This window comes from Pinus tabuliformis, chromosome 6, assembly GCF_031772625.1.
Source record: "Pinus tabuliformis cultivar Carrire ecotype Pingquan chromosome 6, CPIR1, whole genome shotgun sequence".
Lineage (NCBI taxonomy): Eukaryota > Viridiplantae > Streptophyta > Pinopsida > Pinales > Pinaceae > Pinus > Pinus tabuliformis.
Window position 1 is genome coordinate 696,930,045 of NC_142292.1, and position 23,162 is coordinate 696,953,206.

The following is a 23,162-nucleotide window of genomic DNA, read 5'->3' on the forward strand; positions in this document are numbered from 1 at the left end:
GTGCCTCAATTTTGGGTACTTTGGAGCCATTTTATGCTAAAAAAGGGTAACCCAAAGCACCTTATGCTTGAGAAACACTGATCCTCTGGGAACCCTATGCACCAAGGACATAAATCCAATCGACGAAGATGATGCAGTAATAGAGAACATGTAGCCTTGACAACAGGTACTCAGCTGTGTTGTCTTTTGATTTTGTGGAAATGTGATTGCAAGAATTTTTGAAGTACTTGGATTAGAAATTGAGACTAAATACTTCCAATCTTCTGTTTTTCTATCAATGCATTATAACAATAATTGATCATGAAGTCTGCTTTCTTTGGATGCATTGTTCAAAGTCAAATGTCAATTGATGAATGGTAGAACAATTTTAATCTAAAAGAGGAATTTAAATCATCCCTGATTTACATTAATTTCAGTGCTGTATTTTAATTTTATTTTCATTTTTTCATATATGTATAAAATTCAAGTATACCCTTGGTGTAGCTCGATACCCTGGAAACTTAGACAGAAAATAAAAGTTGTAACATGTACTAATGAACTCCATTTCCCAAACAGACCTGCATTCGAGATCCATACCTATCAACGCTATCAGCCTTACTCAAGTATCATTGAAAGCTGGAGTGAAACTGCACTATAAGAACAATTGGCAACTTGAATAGATGCTTGGTGGGGTTAAACAGTAAATCTGGAGTCCCCAAAGACATAACAAAGAGCATGGAAGTGAAAAGTGGCAGACCAGCATTCTAGACCCATACCACAACATTATAAATAACATTTGGCAACTAAAATAGATGCTTTGTTGGACAAAACAACAAATCTAGAATCTTCAAAGACAAAACAAAGAGCCTGAAAAAGATAAGTGGCACAATTGGAACTGTTATGAAAAACTATGGAGAAGCAGCACAATGATCAAAATTTAGACACCGGGAAAACACACTTCATAGTTGTGCTAAAAATCCTAGTTTGTCTCAAAGGAAATCCCTTCGCTGCAGAGAGTAGCCCAATCCACTCCAAATTCTACTAATCACAGACTTCCACCAAGCATACAACAGGCATTACATCAAGTGACAGTAGACTATGCTCAAAAAGAGAGGTAAGGATAACAATGTACCTCTACTACACTGGCATTCCATCCCTGGAACATGCAATGGGACAACCAATCTATGAAAGATTCCCAAATGGTCAGTTTTTCTCATGTTCATTTCCATCTTGAACCTGCTGGCTCTGGTACTGCAGATCAACATTTGCAAGAAAATGTCATCAACATTGCGAGATTATATGTAACTGTCCAATATTCTGATCCCACATAACACAATGATCTTATCAAGATTCCCAGTGAGAACAATTAGAATGGACAAACAGCTGCACATGGCAAAAAATGTCCTGTGCCAAAATGTGAATATTTATAAATATTAAGAATATATTATAATGTTGAATTTCAAATAAGTTCATCATTTCGATAAGACACTCATGCGAAAAGTGATATATGGTAAAATGTTCGAGCAACAACAAAAGACATCACAACACACTGCACCACTGTCAACTTGCCCCAGAAAATATATCATATAACAATGGTCTTATCAAGATTCCCAGTGAGATTAAATAGAGTAAACTAAAAGATGCCCATGGAAAAATCGTTCTGAGCCCAAATGTAACAGATTTGTAACTCCAAAGATATATTATGATACAAAATTTTAGATAAGTGCATTATTTTGATAACTGCACTAAGATACAAAAAGAGAAATACTATACTAGCAACAACAGATGACAGCACACAAATTACTATATACTGTCAACTGGAACAGTCAAACGTACTATTATATACACTATTCCACTAAAAAACAAATTAAAAATAGTAATCTTAAATCTTAAATCTTTAAACCGATAAAACCAAAAAAAAACTTGGAAAACCACCTGCACTCATTTCAAAACCAGATTCCATCTGCTTGGCTAAACGAGTGATAAGGCAATTGCAAGCATATTCCATAAACCATGAAACAAGCATTGACAAGAAACAAATCATCTATGAAACTACCTCACCATAACCCATAATAACAAATTTAGAAAACGAACTGCATTACACATGTACTAAATTTACTTTGTATAACAATTAATTAGCTTGGGATTAGTACTGACAGTCCAGGAAAATATAGTTATTAACTCTATTGATTTATTAGATTAGGACTATTTTTAGTCGAAGTGTAACTCGAGAATTTGACAACTAATTAACATCAGGAAGTGTTAAAGCTTAACTCCTGTCGGTTGGTTATTTACAGACTAATTTTTTTAATTAATGTAATAGACCGGTAAAACTTGACAAATATTGCAATCTTTGTCATTTATAAAAGTTCTCTTATATTAACAGATTCCAGAAATGCCTGAGCTTACCATATGTGAAGTAATTCGTTTACAAAAGGCTTCTCAATGTTTCATGCGCTAATGTATCACTTCCCTGGTCCATTAAATAAAAGAAATGCAAGTATACAAACATATTTGGACAACCAAATCGAAACAAACATCCGAAATCATACACCAATTCATTAAAGAAACAACTAGAATACTACCTTGCTATAATACCAAAGAAGAGATCAACGCCATTTGAAGGGCATGATTCCTTTTTAACAGACGAGTACAGCATTCTTTTATTCCTCACTTGAACAAGAAAGGAATGTAGCCAAATAAAATAATACCATGGTTCTTTCATGAAAAGGAATTATAAGATAAAATCAGATAGCCCAGTGGTCTAGCTCAAGTCGTTGAACGATTTCAACTATCTCTTGGGCTAGTTGGCTGCCTCAGTTGTGTGCCTTGCTATGTCCCTACAGGGTCAAGTCACTGTAATCAGCACTAACAGATTTACACTTGGAAGTGTCTGGGGGTTCCCCCACGAGGTTTTCCATGGAAAAAAATTTACTAGTGCCCAATGACAACAAAAATAGGTCAATGGGACTAAAAGGCAACAGTAATACAGGGTATCGTGTAAAAGTGCAAAAGCAAGATAATCCCTGCTAATAATTCTCGTTTAGACAGTATTTGGCAGGCTTGTGTACTAAAGAGAAAAGACAAGAGTTCACTATTAGGTAATAAAGAAACTACACACATTAGCTCAATTGTCATCTTGGTCAAATTTGGGAATTTTCTCTTTCTTAAAGGGCTAATGTTAAGTTGAAGGTTAAAATGGGGGATCAAGGTATAAAGGTGTTGCTTATTCAGTGTAAGAACATTCACAGAAACATGTATTTGAATTTTTTCCAGAGAAAATCAGAGAAATTCATTTTTCTTACAAAAATTGATTTCAACGTTCTGTTGAGGAAACAATTTAATTGATATGCGAAGGTCCCTTTATATTAAACATAAACTAACCTAATATTTATTTATTGTATTCTAAATACACAAGAAAAGGCACTCAGGCCTGCCAGGTGCATAATGTTGCAGTATATGTCAAGCACCATTACTAATGCAAGTGGAATACGAGAGGACAGGGGCAAAAAACAGTCAGGATGATGAGAATTGGTCACAAAGAAAAAAGAAAACAGAGGAGAATGAAATGGGGGAGAAGAAAAATAGAGAGCGAGAGAAGGCAGAACAAGATGACGAGAAGCAAATAGCAGATAACAGTTGTAAAAACTTCAAGTACTTCCCAGAAATATTTCAAAATTCAACTTTTTGCAGAACTTGACAAGTAAAATATACATTTTTTTTCTCCAAACAAATTTAAAATTTTTGAACAATAGAGATAAGCATTCTGTAAATTCATATTTCAGGGGAGAAATACGGCATTGCTTTGAGCAAGGCCAAATATTATTCATAATATCAGTGTACAAAAGACTGGCAGTCCGAATAATATCTTGGTGACCCAGATTCTCTACCAGAAATACATGTCACCTCTTGTTTGTTATTGACAAGGATTCACTCTGAATATCCAAGTAAAATACATAGATAAACACTTTGTGGGATAACCACATGATAAACCAAGGCATTTTTGTGTAGCTATAATCCCAAAGATGACTAACACAATGATTCGAACAAAACCCTCCAAACTTCCATGCCTTGAACTTCGTCCTTGATATCATTAAATTGTTTAACCGTTCAGTCATGTAACATACTCTGTAAAAGTACTACTTCTTACATAAAACAAGATAATCATAATAGAGTAGTTATTCCCCTATTCCTTCTGCCTGCCACCAATAATAATCCATCAGTGATGGAAAGCAAAACCATCTGGAACTTCATTGGGGAGGTTCCAGAAAGACTGAATAAGCATCATTACCTTGTATGCAGTATTTTGCCTTCATTCCGTTCTGTGGTATAAAGATCAAAGAACTTGTCCTCCACTTATCACCAGGCGTTCTCTTGCACACACAAGGCAAGATTAAAAAATAACAATTGCGCATATTGCAAAAAAACCATCCATATCATTTCCCACAACTTTGGTGAAAATTTGATTATCTCTTACAATATGCCAAAGAAATATGTTACATGCACAACCTTGAAATGAAACTGAGGTTACCCCAATGGAAGTCCTTATGCCACACCTTGCGATGCAAACTGCATGCAGGACGCACTCTAAAACCATTAGCCCTGACGAATCAATAAACAAATCCGTAACATTTTTTACTTGGTAGCAAAAGCCCAAATTGATTGACTTCCTCCACTTACAAATCTGATCTCGTAATCTTGCTCATCAACATTATGAACTATTGAACACTCGAAGACAGTTTTTCCAACTCCCAGTGCTGATAATATCTGGCCTTGAAGAGTTTAATCAGAATGATGTCCATGTATGCCTCAGAACCAGCACCCTGCCAAAGTGGATGCCAATTTCTCCCATAAATGTCCACGTTGGTAATATCAACAAAATAACCCGCCAGCACCTAGTTCACCTTGCCGCAGCTCCTTTCTCCGCTGCTCTTCTAAAGGATCTGGACTCCTCATAATCCTCCGCATTCGCCTAAAACCAAAGGCATATCTGATTAGCCATGTAGCTACACAGTATGTTCATGATCTGCATATTGATCCAATAGCAATTTCCATAATAATGCTAACAAATAACACAGCCATTAACAATTAAAGCCTCGTACCTATCATGATCATGTCGAGCTGGATATGTTGGCATAAACTCTTTTGATTTTGGCAGTGGAACCTCCCTGAACCATTCATGCCTGAGGGCTTCTTCTGCTGTTATTCGCTGCACTTCATTGAACCATAATCAGCTTCAAAACAGCATAATACCAAGCACTATTTAGTATTTATAACTAAGATCCCCAGATGCAGTTAAGTAAATCAAAATAGAACAGAAAAAAACATGTAACCTTGTTTGGATCATATGTAAGAAGTCGATTCAAAAGATCAAACCCACTTTCTGATAGAGTCGGCCTCCCTGAAAAAGAAGTTGGTGGAAATTTATCCCGAAGTTTATTATACCTGAAATTAAGATAGTTGTCAACAACTTTTATAGAAAACTAACTAGAGCCCGTTAAAATCATGCATAAAATAAAATATTGCTCAATAAATAGTATCATAAGAATATATATATAAATAACAATATCTGTTTGCTTACCAAAAAAAAAAACTCAATCATACATGGGAATCTTTGTAATTGGAAGGATGGAAAAATTAGTATGCTTTATAAGATAGAAGCTTCCAGTACTCACGGTTGTTTTACAAAGTTGCATTTCACTCCTGGCAAACTTACAAAATCCGGCCATATTTTCTCACTGGGGGTCCCTAAAGCCCTAAATATCTGCATCATCAGATGAAATTTCAAACAACCTCATCTAAAAACAAAAACAAAAAAACCATAAAAGAACTCAATCACGACATATACTTCAAAAATAAAAAGTGTAGCATGTCACATATTTAATATGGAACTGATCCTTAGCAGAAACACAACAAAACCAAGTTATTTACCTTGTCTAGTTGATCTATTTCACTCTTCCCATTAAACAGAGGCTCCTTTGCCAAAAGTTCTGCCATGATACATCCCAAGGACCACATATCAATTGCTGTTGAGTACTGTTTTGCTCCCAACAGAAGCTCCGGAGCTCTGAATCAATTAATAATAGAATATCATTTAGGAAAACTGAAACACTTAAGCTTCTCCAAATCATTTTCATTTACTATTTCTCAGCCACAACTCGCAGGCATCCTACAGAAATCAGACTGAACTCAATTAAAATTATATTATATGCAATGTATAAAGCATCATAAGTTACAGTAAAGTTAAGCAATCATTACTTAATTCACTGCAGTACACACAAGAAAAAAGACAGATATTGCTCCAGAGGAAACCAAAATATTTTAAGCATATTTGTCACATGTAAAAAGCGTAATGCGGCCAATTAGACAGCCCTTACTGTGAAGGAGTCATAGGTGTGACCAAATACTGTTCAAATGTCCAAATGGTGGTAAAATTGTATGGGACATCATACTGAGGAGTAATGTTTGACTCATTAGAGGAAATATAGGCAATCAGGGATCCAGTTAATACCTGTACCATAAGGTGACAACCATTGGTGTATAAGGTTTCAAAGGACTGCCATACTGACGAGCCAAACCAAAGTCACATATCTTCAATTCACCACAATTGTTTAGAAGAAGGTTTGAAGTCTTCAAGTCCCTAGAAAAAATAAACAAAGTAGATAGCTGCATTCAACATCGATTTCCATAAAAAATCTATAAGTCTCCTTGTATTTTATCTTCGATAAATAGACGAAGAAAACACCTAACAAAAGATATCAAGTGCACACATGGCATGCACAATACGCTCCTTGTATTTTATCTTTGATAAATAGACGAAGAAAACACCTAACAAAAAGATATCAAGTGCACACATGGCATGCACAATACGCATCATTTAAAAACAATAGAGAATGTAAGCGAAAACATAAGGAACTTGTACCTATGCAGCACCCAATTATCATGAAGGTATTTAACACCCTCAAAGAGCTGCAACATCAAACATTTAACTTCGCTCTGGCTGAAAGGCTGTTTCATGGTTTCCATAAGTCCTTTCAGATCATGCTCCATGTATTCCATCACCATAAAAATGTTGTCCAAGTTGCTTCCTACCACTACTTCCTTTACATCAACAACCGATGGGTGATGGAATGATAGAAAGACATTTATCTCCCTCAGAGAAGTCATCGGAAAGCCATCTCTTTCTTTTTCCATTTTTACCTTTTTCAGAGCGACTATCTCCCCAGTTTTCTTATTCTTAGCTCTGTAGACAACTCCATATGTGCCTTCGTCTATCTTGTTAAGCCTCTCAAATTCATCGACACTTCTACAACCTTGTAGCATATCAATCATTCGTTGTGCGAGTGGAATCTCAGGTTGAATCGAGGACTTGGGCTCATCATGAGACTCTGATTCAGGTGGTTGTCCAATACTATCATCTTCACTATTGTTGCCATCATCCAGTTCCATAAGCTCTCATTGATTCAATTCCAAGTCATACTGTTCATCTCTTCTTACATCATCTTTCCCCGAGACACCACCAATACCTTAACCTGCATCATCCTCGGAACTTTTTGATTTTCCTCTTGCACCCTCTGATCTCTCTCCCACGTATTCTCCCGGTTCAGGAGAAATACTCTGACCACTGCCATGCTTAATGCCACTGCGCTCTGAAGAGTACCTCCCCTCCTCACTGTCCATGCTGGCTGAACGTTTCTTTCGTTTCTTTGTGCCCTCATTCTCAGACCTTGCATCTCTGGGAGAGTTATATTCATCTGCCCAGCGAGAAGCTGAAATGTAGCGAGGTTGCAAAGGCTCTTCCTCATCTTCAAGCTTCGGACTATCAGGCAGCTGTCCAGGTTCCCTCTCATCCTCTGACGACGTAGATTGGAGTTCTTCCATTGGAAAAATATCCTCTTCTTTGGCATCACTTCCATTGCCTCCAGAGTGAGGAGCTGGGAGTTCGGCCGAGAGTGGAGAAACAGAATCTTCACACCCTTGATGTGTGAAGGAAGGGGTCGGTCCTTTTGATCCAGACCCGTGTGAGTGCCTACCTCCAGAGTCGCTAGGAGAAATCTGGTTAAAGACACTGGATCCCTTTGATACAAAACTCTGGGGAGGCTTGCCTACCAAGCCATTAGCTGGTGAAGTGGAGATTCTAGCAGAAGCACTGGCAATCGAGTTCAAACTCGCTGCGGTGGTCTGGCGAAGCGACGGGGGCAACGGAGGGGGCGGAGGGAGCTTTGTAGGGCTAAACTCCGATGCGGACACATCTATTACGCTCGAACCTCCTAAACTACTTGCATTCTTCGACTGTTCTGCTAAGCCCGGAGATGATCCGGGCTTTTCGTCTAAATCCCACACTATTGGAGAATACTTTTTTTTTCTCGTTTCGGAGACGGGGGCATTACTGTCCCGGTCCGGCTTGTGCACCTCACCTTCGCCTGCCGGATACCGTTCGGAACGAAACCCTAACCCCGGGTCAGTAAACCAACCACCACCATCCTCAGAAGCACTCCCGCTAGAGACCTCACCGGGCTCTCTATCCGCATCCCTGGCCGCATGGCTCCCTTTACCGCGGCTATCTCCGTAACCCCGAGAGGGTGACGAAGGGTAACCAGAGTAGTAGGTCCCGTTCCGATCCCTTTCGAGCTGCTGATCCTTATCCCTACTATCTGTAAGCTTAACCCTAGACCTGTAGTCTCGTGAGCGGTCCCGGTTCCTGTCGGCCTCCCGGTCCCTGTTCCTGTCGGCCTCCCGGTCCCTGTCCCTATCCCGGTCCTCTTCTCGACTCCTGCTCCGTTCATGTTCGTCGATTTTGTTCACAGAATGAGAATCCCTCCGCCTCAGAATTTCTTGGTCCGAGCCCCGGTCTCTGCCGTACTCGTGGTCGCGGTTGCCTCCATGCCTGCCGGCTGCCATAATAGTTCGTTCCAAGAAAAAAAAATCACAACTCCTTTCCACTTCGCGGCTGTTGTGAAAACCCTGGAAGAAACCCTAAGAATTTTTGAAATCCCTCGACTCCGTTTGTTGTAACCCTCTACAAATCAGATGGTAATAAAAACACCGTAGTGTTTCACAGAATCTGACTCGCAACCGTTGATCACATAGCGTTTTCTGCCATAACCGCCTCCCCCTCGACAGCCAAAGAGTATTTAGATGAAAGAGCACATAGAAAACTTTGAGAATTTGGGCTGCTTACCAGGTACAGAAGGCCGGAGGAAAGGGGCTGTGGCGTCCCCGTGGTCCAGAAGCTGTCGCTGCTTCTCTGCAGATCGATGGACAAGAACGTAACTATGGAGATCGTTTGGCCAAAATAGGAGACCCTGATGCGAAACTCGACTAGTTCGCCCGTGAAATGAGCATGGACGAAAAAATAAACGGAGAGGACACAGGTATCGAAAGTTCCTGTGTTTAAAAGATAATGTGGTTTTAAATTTATTTTTTTCTTTGAACTTTTGCGAAGATAGCTCCGTGTAAATCAAATTCGTTCATGAGGGGTTTAAAATTAAAATTGAGATAACTTTTTGGTTATAAATCTGGTTTTTTTAAAGCTATTATTATTTGAATGTGATATGCTCATTATGGGTTATTAATTATAAGTGTGTTAATTTAAATATAACTAAAGTTATTTGTGATTAGTAAGGGTGTGAAGTTTCGTTTCTATTAAATGTTTTAAGTTTGAGTTATTAATTTATCTCTTCAAACAAGATTTTAGGGCAATTACTAGGTCTTAATACCATTATGAACATTACTAGGTCCTTTTTAGGCAATTACTATGTGTTAATACTATTATGAACATTAATAAGTCCTTTATGACCATGGTTGAGCATATGTTTTTTAATACCATTTAGTTTTAATAATAAATTTACAATTACTAGGTCTTAATACCATTATGAATATTATTAGGTTTTTTAGGATTATTGTTGAGTATATGTTTTTTAATATCATTTAGTTTTAGTTACATTGATTTAAATTATATTCATGTTATACAATTACTAGGTCTTAATACCATTATGAATATTATTAGGTTTTTTAGGATTATTGTTGAGTATATGTTTTTTAATATCATTTAGTTTTAGTTACATTGATTTAAATTATATTCATGTTATTTTTAAAAGTGGTAAAATTCATTATAGTTTAATGGTTAATTAATGAATTATGTTTTGGTGGTTGAGAAAAATGTTGTTACTCTCTCTACCAAGTTTAAATTCTCACATGTGACATGTTGAGCTTATATCTTTGTAATGACTTTAAGTCTTGCTTAAAAATCTCTCGAGCTTATATCTTTATAATGACCTTAAGCCTTGTGTGATTGAGGACCCAAACATGGATATTCCTCACATGGAATATAAAAATATTGCTTCGCAGAAGAAAAAAACTCCTTGAACATGTGTATTCTTTATAAAAAGTATAAAATTATTTCTTCGCAAAAAAAATTGTGGTCAACCAAGGGTAAAAATAGTCACATAATCCTTCGAGGACCCAAACATGTATATTCCTCGTATGGAATATAGATATTTATTCGTAGAAAAACTCCTCAAACATGTATATTCCTCATATCTAATATAAAGGTATTTCTTGTCGATTAATAGTGAGGACAATCATCACTCCCTCTTGCTTGTTTCCTCTATGTCTTGGGTCGTTAACCTATTTCCTTGCATCAAGAGAAGGCAAACTTCAACCAATCAAAAGCAGTTTTAGGTCTTATTACAAGGCCAAATGGCAATTTCAAATTAAATATTATCTACAAGAAAGTCAATTTATAGTGAGGACAGTCATCAGTAGATGTTATCTGCGAGTGTGAACTAACTCATCACTATCATTGAAGGAAAACAATGCCACCTAAAATAATTTGTAGATGGTTCATATAGGGCATTGTTGCTAGGTGTTTTTATGTCTTGGGACATTGACCTAATTCCTTACATTCAAAGAAAACAAACTCTCAACTAATGATAAATGGTTTTAGGCCTTAATCTTTGTGGCTTAGGGTATCTGGCTCTTGAGGAATAGGGTCATCTTCAAAAATGACAACATTTCCACCCTCAAGCAATCCTCCAAAATTATCTCACTTTTCAGGGATTACATTCTTTTACTCCCTGGAAAAACCTCTAGAAGAATCCAGTTTCCTGAGATCCCTTGTGACCTCCCCATTGGCTTTTTTGATAGAGCAACTCAAGAGAATACTTGCAGAGGTGCAGGTATGATCAAGTGGTTAGGGAATAGATCAGTCTTCTTCAAAATTGGTATGGGATTAGGGCCTAATACCAAAGTAGAGTTTGTAGCAGTGTGGGCACTCGTGACTCTTGCCAAGTTGAAAAGCATCAAAATCATTTTAATTTTGGGCGATTCCAAGTGCATCGTATATTGGCTGATAGGTGTCACCCATCTAGAAGTCCTAAATCTAATGGCTTGGAAGCTCAGAGTAGGACAAGCAAAATCACATTTTCAGGAAATCGGATTCAAGCACATCTATAGAGAATTCAATTCAACAATCGATGGGCTTTCAAAACTGCTCTTTCTCTGGCACCCGGCTCCTTTTTGTATGAGGATTATATTGACAACCAGGCTCAAGGCACAACTTTGATTTTGATGGACCTCTTGAGCTAATGCTCATCTAACATAATCTCTTGAGGTTATTTCAGCTTCACGGAACAAAATATTTCCATGCTTTCAGCATCACAGATATTTGTTTATGTTCTAAGCATCATTCATTATCTCATTGCAGATTTCAAGACAACCTTTTCCATTTTCAAAATTTTTTTGAAAAAGTTTATCATTGAAGCTAGTAATGTACTAATGTAATATGGAATGTATCTATCTTTGTTATCTCATACTTCAAAGGTACTTAGGAGTCTGAGTCAAAATGTATTTAGTGAAAAGAACAAGGCTTCTTGATTTATAGACATCTACATGTAACCATGTAAAATATCTCAGCCTCTTTCATATTAGTCAGCTTGTATACCGTGAAAAGGAACAAACTCTGCAGCCTTTTTGTTACCTATAAATTACTGAACATGATCAAAGGCGGCTACCAGAGTATTGTACTTTTTTTTATTCTTTATGAATAATAAAAAAGTATTTATTTATGTATCAAAAAAAATAGATAATATTTACAAGAAAGTCGATTTTCCTTGTAATTATTATTGAGGCTACCTTCAATGAAATCATATACTTATGGGCTACTCTATTTACAATTTAAGCAAATTCTTAATACTTTATTTATAAAATTCCTAAATTTGATTAAAAATATTGTATAATGTTTTTGTTTTTAATTTATTTGATAAAATTATGTTTTAGATTTATTTTTTATTAAAATTAAAATTGATGTTCTATTTTATCTTAATTTAAGTATCTGATATATTTACTAAAGTTTTTTAATATTAAATATAAAATAAGAATAATAATTTCAATTTGAAATTTTACTTTAATTTTATATTTATTAAATTTTTAACGGAAAAAATTTCAATAAAATGTTATAGTGTGTAACGAATTTAAATTCCAATTTAAATTAATCTAAAATTAAACCATATTTAAAATGATAATTATTTGTGTATTCATGTCTCTATGATCCAAATGAATTAAGGAAAGTTTTTTGGTAGAAATCACATAAAATAAATTTTTGGCCCACTATTTCGAACCAACAAGTATGGTTCATCATCAAGACCAGATGAAGAGGCAAACCATGCCAAAGGCTTAAATAGAGAGCAATGTAGAGACATAATTTCATATTCTATCTTAGTCCTGATGATGGACCCTCTTTGGGGTTTGAAACGTCGACAGAATAAACACAATACTGTGAATAATCCGGATCATGCTACTCCAATAATATTTAAATTATGATATCAATTTATTAATATATTAGAAAGTAACGGCTATATTTAACTAGTTTTTAAAAATTAATATTTAAATAATGATATTAGTTTATTAGTTTATTAAAAATATTAATAGGTAATAGCTATATTAAAAGACTAATTTTTGAAAAATAATATTTAAATTAATTTATTAAAACCAAATATTACTAGTTTTGGAAAAATAATATTTAATTTATGATAATAATTTATTAATTTATTAAAAACAAATATTAATGAATAACTGCTCTATTAAACAACTAATTTTTTGAAAAACAATATTTAAATTAATTTATTTAAAAAAAGGGTCAAACTCTAAACAAGGAGGGAAATCAAAAATTATAAAAATGAGTCGAGACCCTAATCGAGACCAGATCATTTAATAAATAAAATAAACTAAATTAAAAATAATTAATGGAAAAATAAATAAAATAAAACAAAAATATACACAAGTTAAATATATAGACAAATAGGGTCAACAATAAATATGGGGTTGAGGCTCATTAAACAAATAAAAAAAAATACTAAAAGAAGTTAAGAACAAATAAGATGATAAAATATATAAAAACTCGAAGGATCAAGAAAATAAACTCTAATGAAGAATAAATCAACAACAAATATTATAAAAAGTACGTCAATACCTACATAGATAAACAAACAAACAAAATAAATCCCAAAAAGAAGCCTAAAAAACTAGGAGGAGAGGACAGGGACCAACTTCTACTAATATTCCAACCATCATCTCTATTCAAATTATTGGGTATTTTTTCAATTTATAGGACCTCCCTCAATTTACGATGATGGAAATGACTAACCTTAGCAACGACTTGGGCCTCCTCAATGCAAATGTGATGCTTAGATTTATTTGCATGCTCTGCATGCTTGATGTCAGCGGCATTCTCACAAATCATTTGATTAATCGAGCGACCAGTCTCACCAACGTAGGGATTCCCACAAGAGCATGGGATAACGTAAACACCCTTCATATTCTTGGGGTCCACTAGGCCTTTCACAAATCTAAAGGAGCTTCAGATGGTATTCAAAGGCCTAAAGGTTGAAGCCACCTTATGCTTCCTTAGGATCCCTGTTGTAAGGCCTTCGAGTTGTGCGACGGTTGAGCGCTAGGCAAGCGGGCGCGCGCGCACGACGGGCGCATGTTGAAGGTGCGACGGGAAAGGCGTGCACGACCGAACAGAGGAGCGATCAACCGATGTGCGACAGCATTACGATAGAGAATGCGACAATAGTGCGAGCTTGGTAAAACGACTAAGTGTGAGCGTTGGCTTATACCCACGATAGGGGCGCCTTGCAATGAGGATTGGCCGACCTATGAGGAAGGGCGAGGCCGACATGGTAAAGGCGTTGAACGGGTGTGTATAGCGGTTGTGGGGCGGTCAGCTGGGCAACCCACCCACACGCTATGGTGGCTATATATGTTTGCATTTGGAGCGTTCAAACACTCACTTCGAATCATTTGATCATTCGATCTTCGCTCTAAGGAGAGAGTGGTCTTGTGCGCAATTTAGAGGAGAGACAAAGCGCATAACTCATGCGCTCTCCTTGGTAAATAACACTTGGGGAAAACGCACTTGTTGAAGAGTGAAGTCGTTGGGCAATGTGTGCCCGATGATCGTGCAGAGGTGCAGATTTGTGTCGAGACTTGACGAGGGTGTCTTGGTGGCTCGAGTGAGCACCGCCCATCGTGCAAGTTGTGCACAAAGGTTGTTTGTTTTGCCTATGTTGTAAAAGTGACTAAGTATAGACTTGGATTTTGCCAAGATTACTTGTGAAGCTTGTATTATTAAAGAAAGACTCATTAATATATATTGTTGGGCAGACTCATTGTTCAGGGAGTTGCCCCTCCCTTTATACTGTGCAATTGTTGTTCTCTTTTATAATTGCTGATGATAATGAATGAGTATGGGTGTTCATTAGTATAAAGGATAAACATAATATTGCTTGGTTGCGAAACACAAACTAAGTAAGGAAAAGTGAATTAGGCGTAGTCCATGAACATTAGTATTGGTGAAAAGAAAGTGTTCGGTGGTGCCGCACCTCGCTATAAGCGGTTGGAAGACTACTGCAGGTGTAGGGGCGTGACACCCGTAATCTTGTCAGTGGTCCCTTGGATAAAATGAAGATGAACACCAGATAATCCAGCCTTGATATATTATTTTTCAAAAACTAGTCGTTAAATATAGTCGTTACTTAATAATATTTATTTTTAATATATTAATAAATTGATATCATAATTTAAATATTATTGTTCAAATATAGCCATTACTTGAATTATGTCTCTACATTACTCTCTATTTAAGCCTTTGCCATGGTATGCCTCTTTATCTGGTCCTGATGATGAACCACACTCGTTGGTTCTAAACGCGTCAGCCAAAAATTTCTCTTATGTGATTTCTACCGAAAGAATTTGCTTAAATGATAATGATTTTATTTCAATTAAAAATGTTATTATGGTGTATATTATTTTCTTCGATATTATTTATTACATATAAGATATTATGAATCTATAATATTCATGTTTAATATTTGTGTGGCTTGTTTTGTGTTATTATTAATTTGTTTAATAGAGAAATATAGCAAATAAATGAGTTTAGATTCATTTTAGCTTCGGTATTAAGTGATGAGAAGGATCAACTTTTTTGAAACGCAAACATTTTTTAGAGTGAAAAGGGATTTGATCCTTTTGGTAAATCCTAAATTAAGATGAATCTAGATTGATTAAATATACACAAAAACATATATACAACATCTAATTCACTACCTAAGATGTCATGTTTTATATGCATTTATGTTATTCACCTTTATTTCATCCCAAATGGTGTAAGAAAGTTTAATTGTTCATGTAATAATATATTTTTCACTTCATTGTGAATATTATTTCAATATTATTGAAATTCCAATTTCATCAACAAGTGTGTGTGTGTGTGTGTGTGTGTATAACAAATTTGTTTGAAATTATTTTCAATAATTTCGGAATTGATGTTTAAAATCAAGTTATTACAATTCATTAATGAGTATATGTTATATTCACTACATAAAATATAAAGATATTTGTAACACACCCATTCCTAACCCACTCCAACCATAGGTTAGAAGGAAGCGGTCACTATGTTGGGTCGAGATCCAAGGTAACGTTATGGAAATGGGATCTAAAAATTTCAATCTTTTTCAACTTCCCTGAAACTTCATATGGATGGTTTCATCGTGTTCGTCTCGTTGAGACAATTATGACGATATAAACTTTGTCTCGATCAGAGCTCTGGTTCGAAAGTTATGGCCATTTAAGGTTTATTGCCACGTCATTAGCCCGCCACGTGATGCCCATGTGGTTGTCCCCATCAATCTCTTCACCGTCACTTGGCATTAGTGTATTGGTTGTCGACTCATTCACACTTACCACATAATACCTTACCTTAGAGGGAACTTCCATCTCGGAAGGGACTCTATAAGAGAAAATGATCTCGAAGGATTGAGAGGAGCAGAGCTACGAGAAACTTTTGAGATATGAGATTCAAAGATCTCAAAGAAAACAATCTTAGCAAAAACCTAGGAGGAAAACCCTTCCTGGAAATATCCTAACTCATGGAAAACTCTCCTTGAAAGAAGGTCATCTTAGAAGAAGGATCTTCTCAACAAAAATGCTTGTTCAACCCCACTCCTGCCACGTCATCTCAGGAATAACTTCCCTAGAAGAAACTCTTCTCGCCATAAACCTTCCCGAAGGAACTCCAATATTCTACGCGCCAAACTATTGAGATCAAGAAATTAGCCGACAAATGATGGAAGATGCATATGTTAAGTAACGAAAATACTTTTTTATCGGGTGTTGACAGGTCAAAGCATGGAGACAGAATCTAAAGCATGACACGTGACAGGAACCCCTTTCCTTGTCCTAGGACAGAAATCTTGAAGATAATTTCCCATCTCAGGATAAACTCTCAGAGGAAACTCTCCCAAAAGAAACCAAAGGAAGACGCAATGTATTGGGTTCCAAAACGTCAAGATTTGAGATTCTGAGATCTCAGTCACTGGTGAAGGGTCATCTGAGCCAAAAGCTAAAGTGTCAAGGGACAATGTTAGTGAGTAAATCCCATAATAAGTTATAAGCCACGCATGAGTGACTTATTCCATATCTCGGTTGCGATGATTTTGCGAAGGTTTGGGCCCGACTATGGGACTCGGTCATCGCTCTCAAGGTTTTTACATAGCTCACTTGGGAGTTGTCTTTCCTGAACTTTCAACTAGAGTTATCCCTCCTAAGCTTAAAACAATATAATTGGCTTACTAACAAATCCTTCCACCAAGCAATAAGTTGGACATGAAGACTTTCCCATTAAGGTATACAGAACAAACACCTTAGTGTCTTTCATCAAATCATATGAAACTTAACCAACTTCCTCAATTACAATGTAAATATGTAATCATGTCATTGTCAGCGATACACGTGACATACACATAGTGATGGCCATAATACATGCCAATTACCAGTTTCATTAAATCTCACAAACACTTATAGATATTCATTTAGTCCCATGAACAGTAAATCATTGCGACTCATGTTCACACAGCACACATAGAATTTCACCCATTTCTTCAAGCATTTATGTAGGGCACTCAGTATCTAATAACACACAGAAAATCACATTTCTCAACCAGCATAAACATGTAGCTAGCATGCTAAACATGTACAGATTATCTAAATGTCAGAAGAATTGTTAGGTAACTTATCTTATATGGTAAAGAGCATGGCAATTGAGAGTGGAACTACAACTCTCCACCCAAACATAGACAAGTTGCAACCACTATCACTTGTAGTTGTCACCCCTAAGCAAGATTGCAAAGCTTGAGGTGGAGTGCTTTCGATGGATTTTAACCAACAGAACAACTGACACAGGATAACACCGGGTCACATTGCCTCATCTGCGAGCTATACTCATATTCATTCACACTTTTTTGGCATGTTCACATTCATGTTAGAATATCATAATACAAAGAACTCTAGCCCACTTTTGGGAGAAGAGAGCCCACTATAAGGAAGGTTCTTCAGTGGTTAAGTTGTCAATGGGTAAAGAAATCACTTCTCCACGTGGTTCCTTAGTGAGTTAAGCACCATAGCTTCAGCCCCAAGGCAACTCCTGGTGATCCCTCTATCGATGTTTGTGCATGTGGCCTCAAGCGAGCGAGCCATGAGCACCTATATTGATGGCTAATTAATAATCATATGAAGGTCCTCCTCCCTCTTTTCCAACAAACTAACTTCCCTCTTTTCCACGATTTCATAGTGGTCCACCTCATGGACAGTGAAGCCCATGTTACATTAATGTTTTTTGTCCTCTTCCTTGCTTGTGGCTAGAGTTAAAGGACACATGTGTCTATCCTTCTTCTTTTAGATAATTTATGGCATAGTCATCCCACTCAAGCAACCAAGATTGATATTTAAAATAACAATTCCCTCAAGCAATCTCCTACCTAAAGTAATGGGATTTGTGTCCCTCTCTCAATCATTTAAAATAATTTCAATTATTTATAAGAGAAAAAATAACAACAAGGGGATGTCATAGTCCCCTCCCCATTAAGGGGGGACACCGTCCTTAGTGTTCAATAACCATAAACAAAACAAACATAGCTGATATGGAGCTTTATCTACACAGTTCGTTTCAGCTTTTACAACACATCTTATATGTACAGTGGCTTACCAACCACTTGGTAGTCATTAATTTCTAAATCCAACCATCTTCCAATGGCCCTTTTTGAAGTCTTTTGATAATTTAGCTATTCCAACTTGGATTGTTCTCTTTCTTTGGAGTGCTACCTGCCTCCAATGTCTAGTGTTCCTATCTTGCGCTCCTTGTTTCCTCAACGAACAATTTTCTGCTCATTGTTTTATGGACACAATCCTAATGTACCTCTGATTCCAACTAATGATGCTAATGACCAAAAACAAACTTATTCCTTGGCTTTCCCTTCTTTGCTTCCCAATCCCTTGGGAAAATCGGTCACCCCCCCTTCCATGTAGTCACTCACCTTCCAAGTTCAGACATCCCCTTCCTTGCTTCCTAGTACCTCGAGCGATCCATTCCTTGGCAAGGTTTCTTCGCATTAGAAGGGTCCCTAAACCAAGTCATATCACCGTCTCAAACCTATTATACCAATCATAACATGCTTTATGGCAATCAATTAGTGCCATTGTTGCTAGTGTCCCACAATGGCCTTAGCCCTGAAATATTTTCACCAACATACCGTATATGCTTTTCATTCCTTTATAGTTGTTGTTATCAAACTGGGAAATATTCCATGCTTTCTTACTTCAAAGCACATAAATTTCCATTAGATTCACCATAAGGAACTGTAATAAATACATATCATACCTCATTGGTAACTTATCAATGAGGTGACAGTTGCCATTTTATTTTGGTTCTTGTCACAACAAGTCAAATTAGTCGATAAATCAAATCATCAAGTATAAATATATCACATTCGGTTAGCTCAAAAGCTAACCATCATAAATCAGAACCTTGAGATTATGTTCATAATTAAAAAATTCAAAACTAAATGAAATATTGATACTTATCTTAATATGTTCCTTGTTGCTTGCTTTACACACACAAGACCTGTTTACAAACCTAGCAAGCATTGAGTTGTCTTATCTCTCCTTGTACACACATTAGATCGGTTGTCAAACATAGAAAGCACCTAGTGCCTTCTCCTCTATTTGACCTCATACACACACTGGGTTGGTTGCCAAACCTAACAACCCGCCAATGCCTTGCCTTCTCTTCTCTCCTCTTCGATCAAATTTACTAAGTGGTTCATCGACCCCAAGAAGAACACTTATTAACAAAAAAATATAAATAAGCCCATTCGCTACCCCATGAATATGGGCACTACCAAACCATGTAGCTACTACCAGCCAAGTAGTCTTTTGTTGACAAAAATATAGGTGTATTCCACACCTTCATGGACCCAAGCAACCCCCATTCTAGACAATCTACCTGTCCTAAATCAACATAGGCCTAGGCAGTCCCATATTTTCATGTCTTAACACATTACACACCACAAGCACTTATACACAGTGTACCACAACACATACACACATGATACAACACGACGAACACACATGTACAACACAACATGTTCACAATACACATGGCACAAGACAACATGTACACAACAATGTTGAAAACCTTGAGGCCATTTTGTCTCTTTCCACATACACCAGGGAATACTACCTCTAATGTCCTTCCCACGCTTCACCGCGTGCATACATAATCCATATCTAGGATTTGTGGTTTGTTTAACCGTCCAAGCTTCTCCTAGTATGTTGCAGATCACATTGCTTCCATCTTGTTGATATATCCTTCAACATTCCATGTTCATAATATAAACATGGGCATGCTATAAGAATCATCTTCTTATGATATTACAATCATAGATCATTTAGGGCTACTTTTCCCCGCTTGATTTGTCGGACAACCAGGAATCTTGCATGGCATCCACATTTACATAAAATGAATATAAACCATCATTCTTCTACAAGAATGACTCTTGACAAAATATGTTACTCACAATGGTATTTAATATGTATATGAATATTGGCGTGATCACGAACATATCAAAAATTTGTATATGTGCGTTAATTTAAGGTAAGAGAAATTCCCCCGTGTAATTCTCATGGCTACCATGTCACTGTCCATTATTTCCCATGGACTAACCAACCACTTGACCTTCATAGCGTTGTCTACTTAATTACATACACAACATGCGTATTGATATTTGTATAAGAAGGTCAAATTTGAGATAACTCCCTTCGTTAAAGCAAGGCATGCATCAACCAAAGGAATTCCCTCACCAGAATTCCTCTTCTTGCCTTCTTCACCATGTTGTTGTTTTCGGTTACATTTTTGCGCACATAATGTTCCAACCTCTCTTATTCTCATCCATGTGTTTTATTTATGTGCAGGGCCTTTCCTCCCTTATATTATCGATTGATCCCCCTTGGTTCTCTTACCAAAGGTCTGTGGCTTTACTGCCACGCCCAACAAGGTTTCTCAACTCCAAGCATGACATTCAAAGGGCCACTAAAAGGGAAGGTGAGATCATTTTAATACATAAGTGCAATCAACAACAAAAAGAAATAAAAATTTCAACAGAATAACATGGCCATGTGCAAATCTATAATCAAAATGAAGTCAATCCACGAAATCAATAAATTAAAGCCACAAACCATAGGCATTAAAATAAAACAGTTCCCAAAATCAATTTATGTCCCCATGAGTCTAGCATTCATGGCACTTCCAGCCATCATACAAGAGCACATATGCACATATCTACATATGCATATTCACATACCAAAATCAATTCATACTTTTTTACAAGGCTCACAACAACCCTGAAGTCTTACATTCCCCAAAGGTATGTAAGGGATCTCTTCAACACACACACACACACATATATATATCAAGGAGCTCAAGGGAATGCCCCCTCTTCCTTTTCAGTATCTTGCGTCACTGATTCATGTCCTTGTGGCTCATAGGGGTTCTTTTCTTTCTTTTTTTGCCTGTAGGGACAATCCCTTCCCAGATTCTTTTCTCCACAGTACCAATAAGAAAATTTCATCTTCTCCTTTTAGCCGAGTCACAAGGCCTTTCCTACCAATGTCATCTTTCCTTTTTGAGGATTTAGTTTGATATGTCATTTCTCACAACTGTTTTTGTAGCTCAACATTCCACTCGACCAGTTCTTGTTGTTTCCTAATGAGCTTTCTAAGTTTTATGCTGCAAATCTTTAGCTCATCTTCCAAGTCCTTGAGCTCAACCTCCAAATTCCTAAAGGTTCTTTTCCTTTGGAGGGATGTCCCTCTTTCTCGTTCTCGATGGACTTGGTCCATATCTTACTGCACCACACCATAATACATGTTTCCTTTCATTGCCATTGAGTCTTGATATGTGCTGCCACATACATTTAGCTATTAGTGCATTAATAGATATAAACAAATATACCAGTTTCCTTGCCCTGTTGTACCAAGCATGTTGCCCTGCAACTACACACATGTCTCAATTTACATATTAGTCACATGTCTCAAAATCCAGAACATAAATATCTCAACATATTTTTTCAAAAACTATAATTTCTACATGCACATGCACATATCAGCTCATTTATAACCATGCTTTTAGAAGATTCCAGTTTTTTTGTCAAGTTCAACTATAATTGGAAACCAACTATTATGCCAAAATCAACATCATTAATTTCATTTGATCTTTGTATCAAGACCAAAGCAACAATTTAAATTCAACCTTTATACCGAGGCTAGTAATCAGGGCATCTACAATCTTAAGGAAATCAATTAGAAACCCTTTAACACATTAGCGTCATTCCATGCATGATTATGTCTTTACAATATTAAATTCTAGACTTTTACCCGAACGTACCAGCATTGATTACTATTAGCCTCTTTATCGATACCCCCATTATCACCTGTTAAAATTCACCTTCCAAATTAAAAGGAATGTCAACCTTTATTGGCTTCATTCAGTCTCCTTACTAAGACTATCACCACTAATCGAGAGGTCAGTTTTTGCCACAAGCAACCAAAGCAGTGTGTATATTCAGCCTTTTTTTTTCCAAGGCTAGTAATCAACAAAGCATTTCTTAGAATTGACTTTCATATACAATGGTATCATCTACATCTTCAACTATATCTTCGTTGTCTAAGTCACATTCTTCCGTTGCTTTGTACAATATAATAAAGGAATATCCCATATGAACCAAATAAGTATTTATTGAAGAGGATGACACAACACAAGGGACTCCTGATAATTCAAGATAACTCTAATATTACAGCCTCTTTCTCTATCAAAGCTACAAGTCCTTCATCTACAAGGTCTACACAAGAGCCCTACCTTTGAACACATATAATTTAGGTATTGAACTTGGATGCTCTATCTTATAGTGAGATAACTACCTTTACATGCTTTAACGAACCATTTTCGTATGCCACACCCAATTCCTTAAACAATGAAGGCATTGACCATGAAGACAAGCATTCATAACAAAACCTAATAACTGCAATCATCATAAGAAAAAGTCAACCTCCACCGAGGTTCTTTGCCAATTAACGATCAGGCAATGGGACTCCCCCATCCCAATCAATATATTCATATACATATACTTACATTTAATTAGAAACAAGTCATGATATCCAGGCTACAACACCACAGGGATCCCCCCCACATCCCTCATATCTTCACATGCACAATAATTCTAAGTATGCAATATCACATCACTCAATCAATAGTGATGGTGCACTACAAATGACCATACCCACTGCCATGC

At 36.6% G+C, this 23,162-nt stretch overlaps 1 protein-coding gene and 1 pseudogene across 2 annotated transcripts in view; both read right to left on the minus strand.

Moving 5' to 3' along the window:
• LOC149260566 (uncharacterized) overlaps positions 1–4,411 on the minus strand; it is a 70,738-nt gene extending 66,327 nt beyond the window's left edge. Inside the window, exons 1-2 of the mRNA XM_089420860.1 lie at positions 4,271–4,411; positions 1,112–1,230 (exon numbers count right to left, since the gene is read on the minus strand). Of these exons, the coding sequence (XP_089276986.1) occupies positions 1,112–1,208 (97 nt within the window). The 5' untranslated portion in view covers positions 1,209–1,230; positions 4,271–4,411. The remainder of the gene's footprint in view (positions 1–1,111; positions 1,231–4,270) is intronic.
• Positions 4,412–4,747: 336 nt separating this feature from the next.
• LOC149260567 (cyclin-dependent kinase G-2-like) lies at positions 4,748–9,382 on the minus strand (annotated as a pseudogene). The gene is made up of 7 exons (XR_016258301.1): positions 6,902–9,382; positions 6,491–6,619; positions 5,911–6,046; positions 5,655–5,743; positions 5,313–5,424; positions 5,082–5,188; positions 4,748–4,951 (listed from the first exon to the last, which is right to left on the minus strand). The product of XR_016258301.1 is annotated as a cyclin-dependent kinase G-2-like (transcript).
• Positions 9,383–23,162: the final 13,780 nt, after the last annotated feature.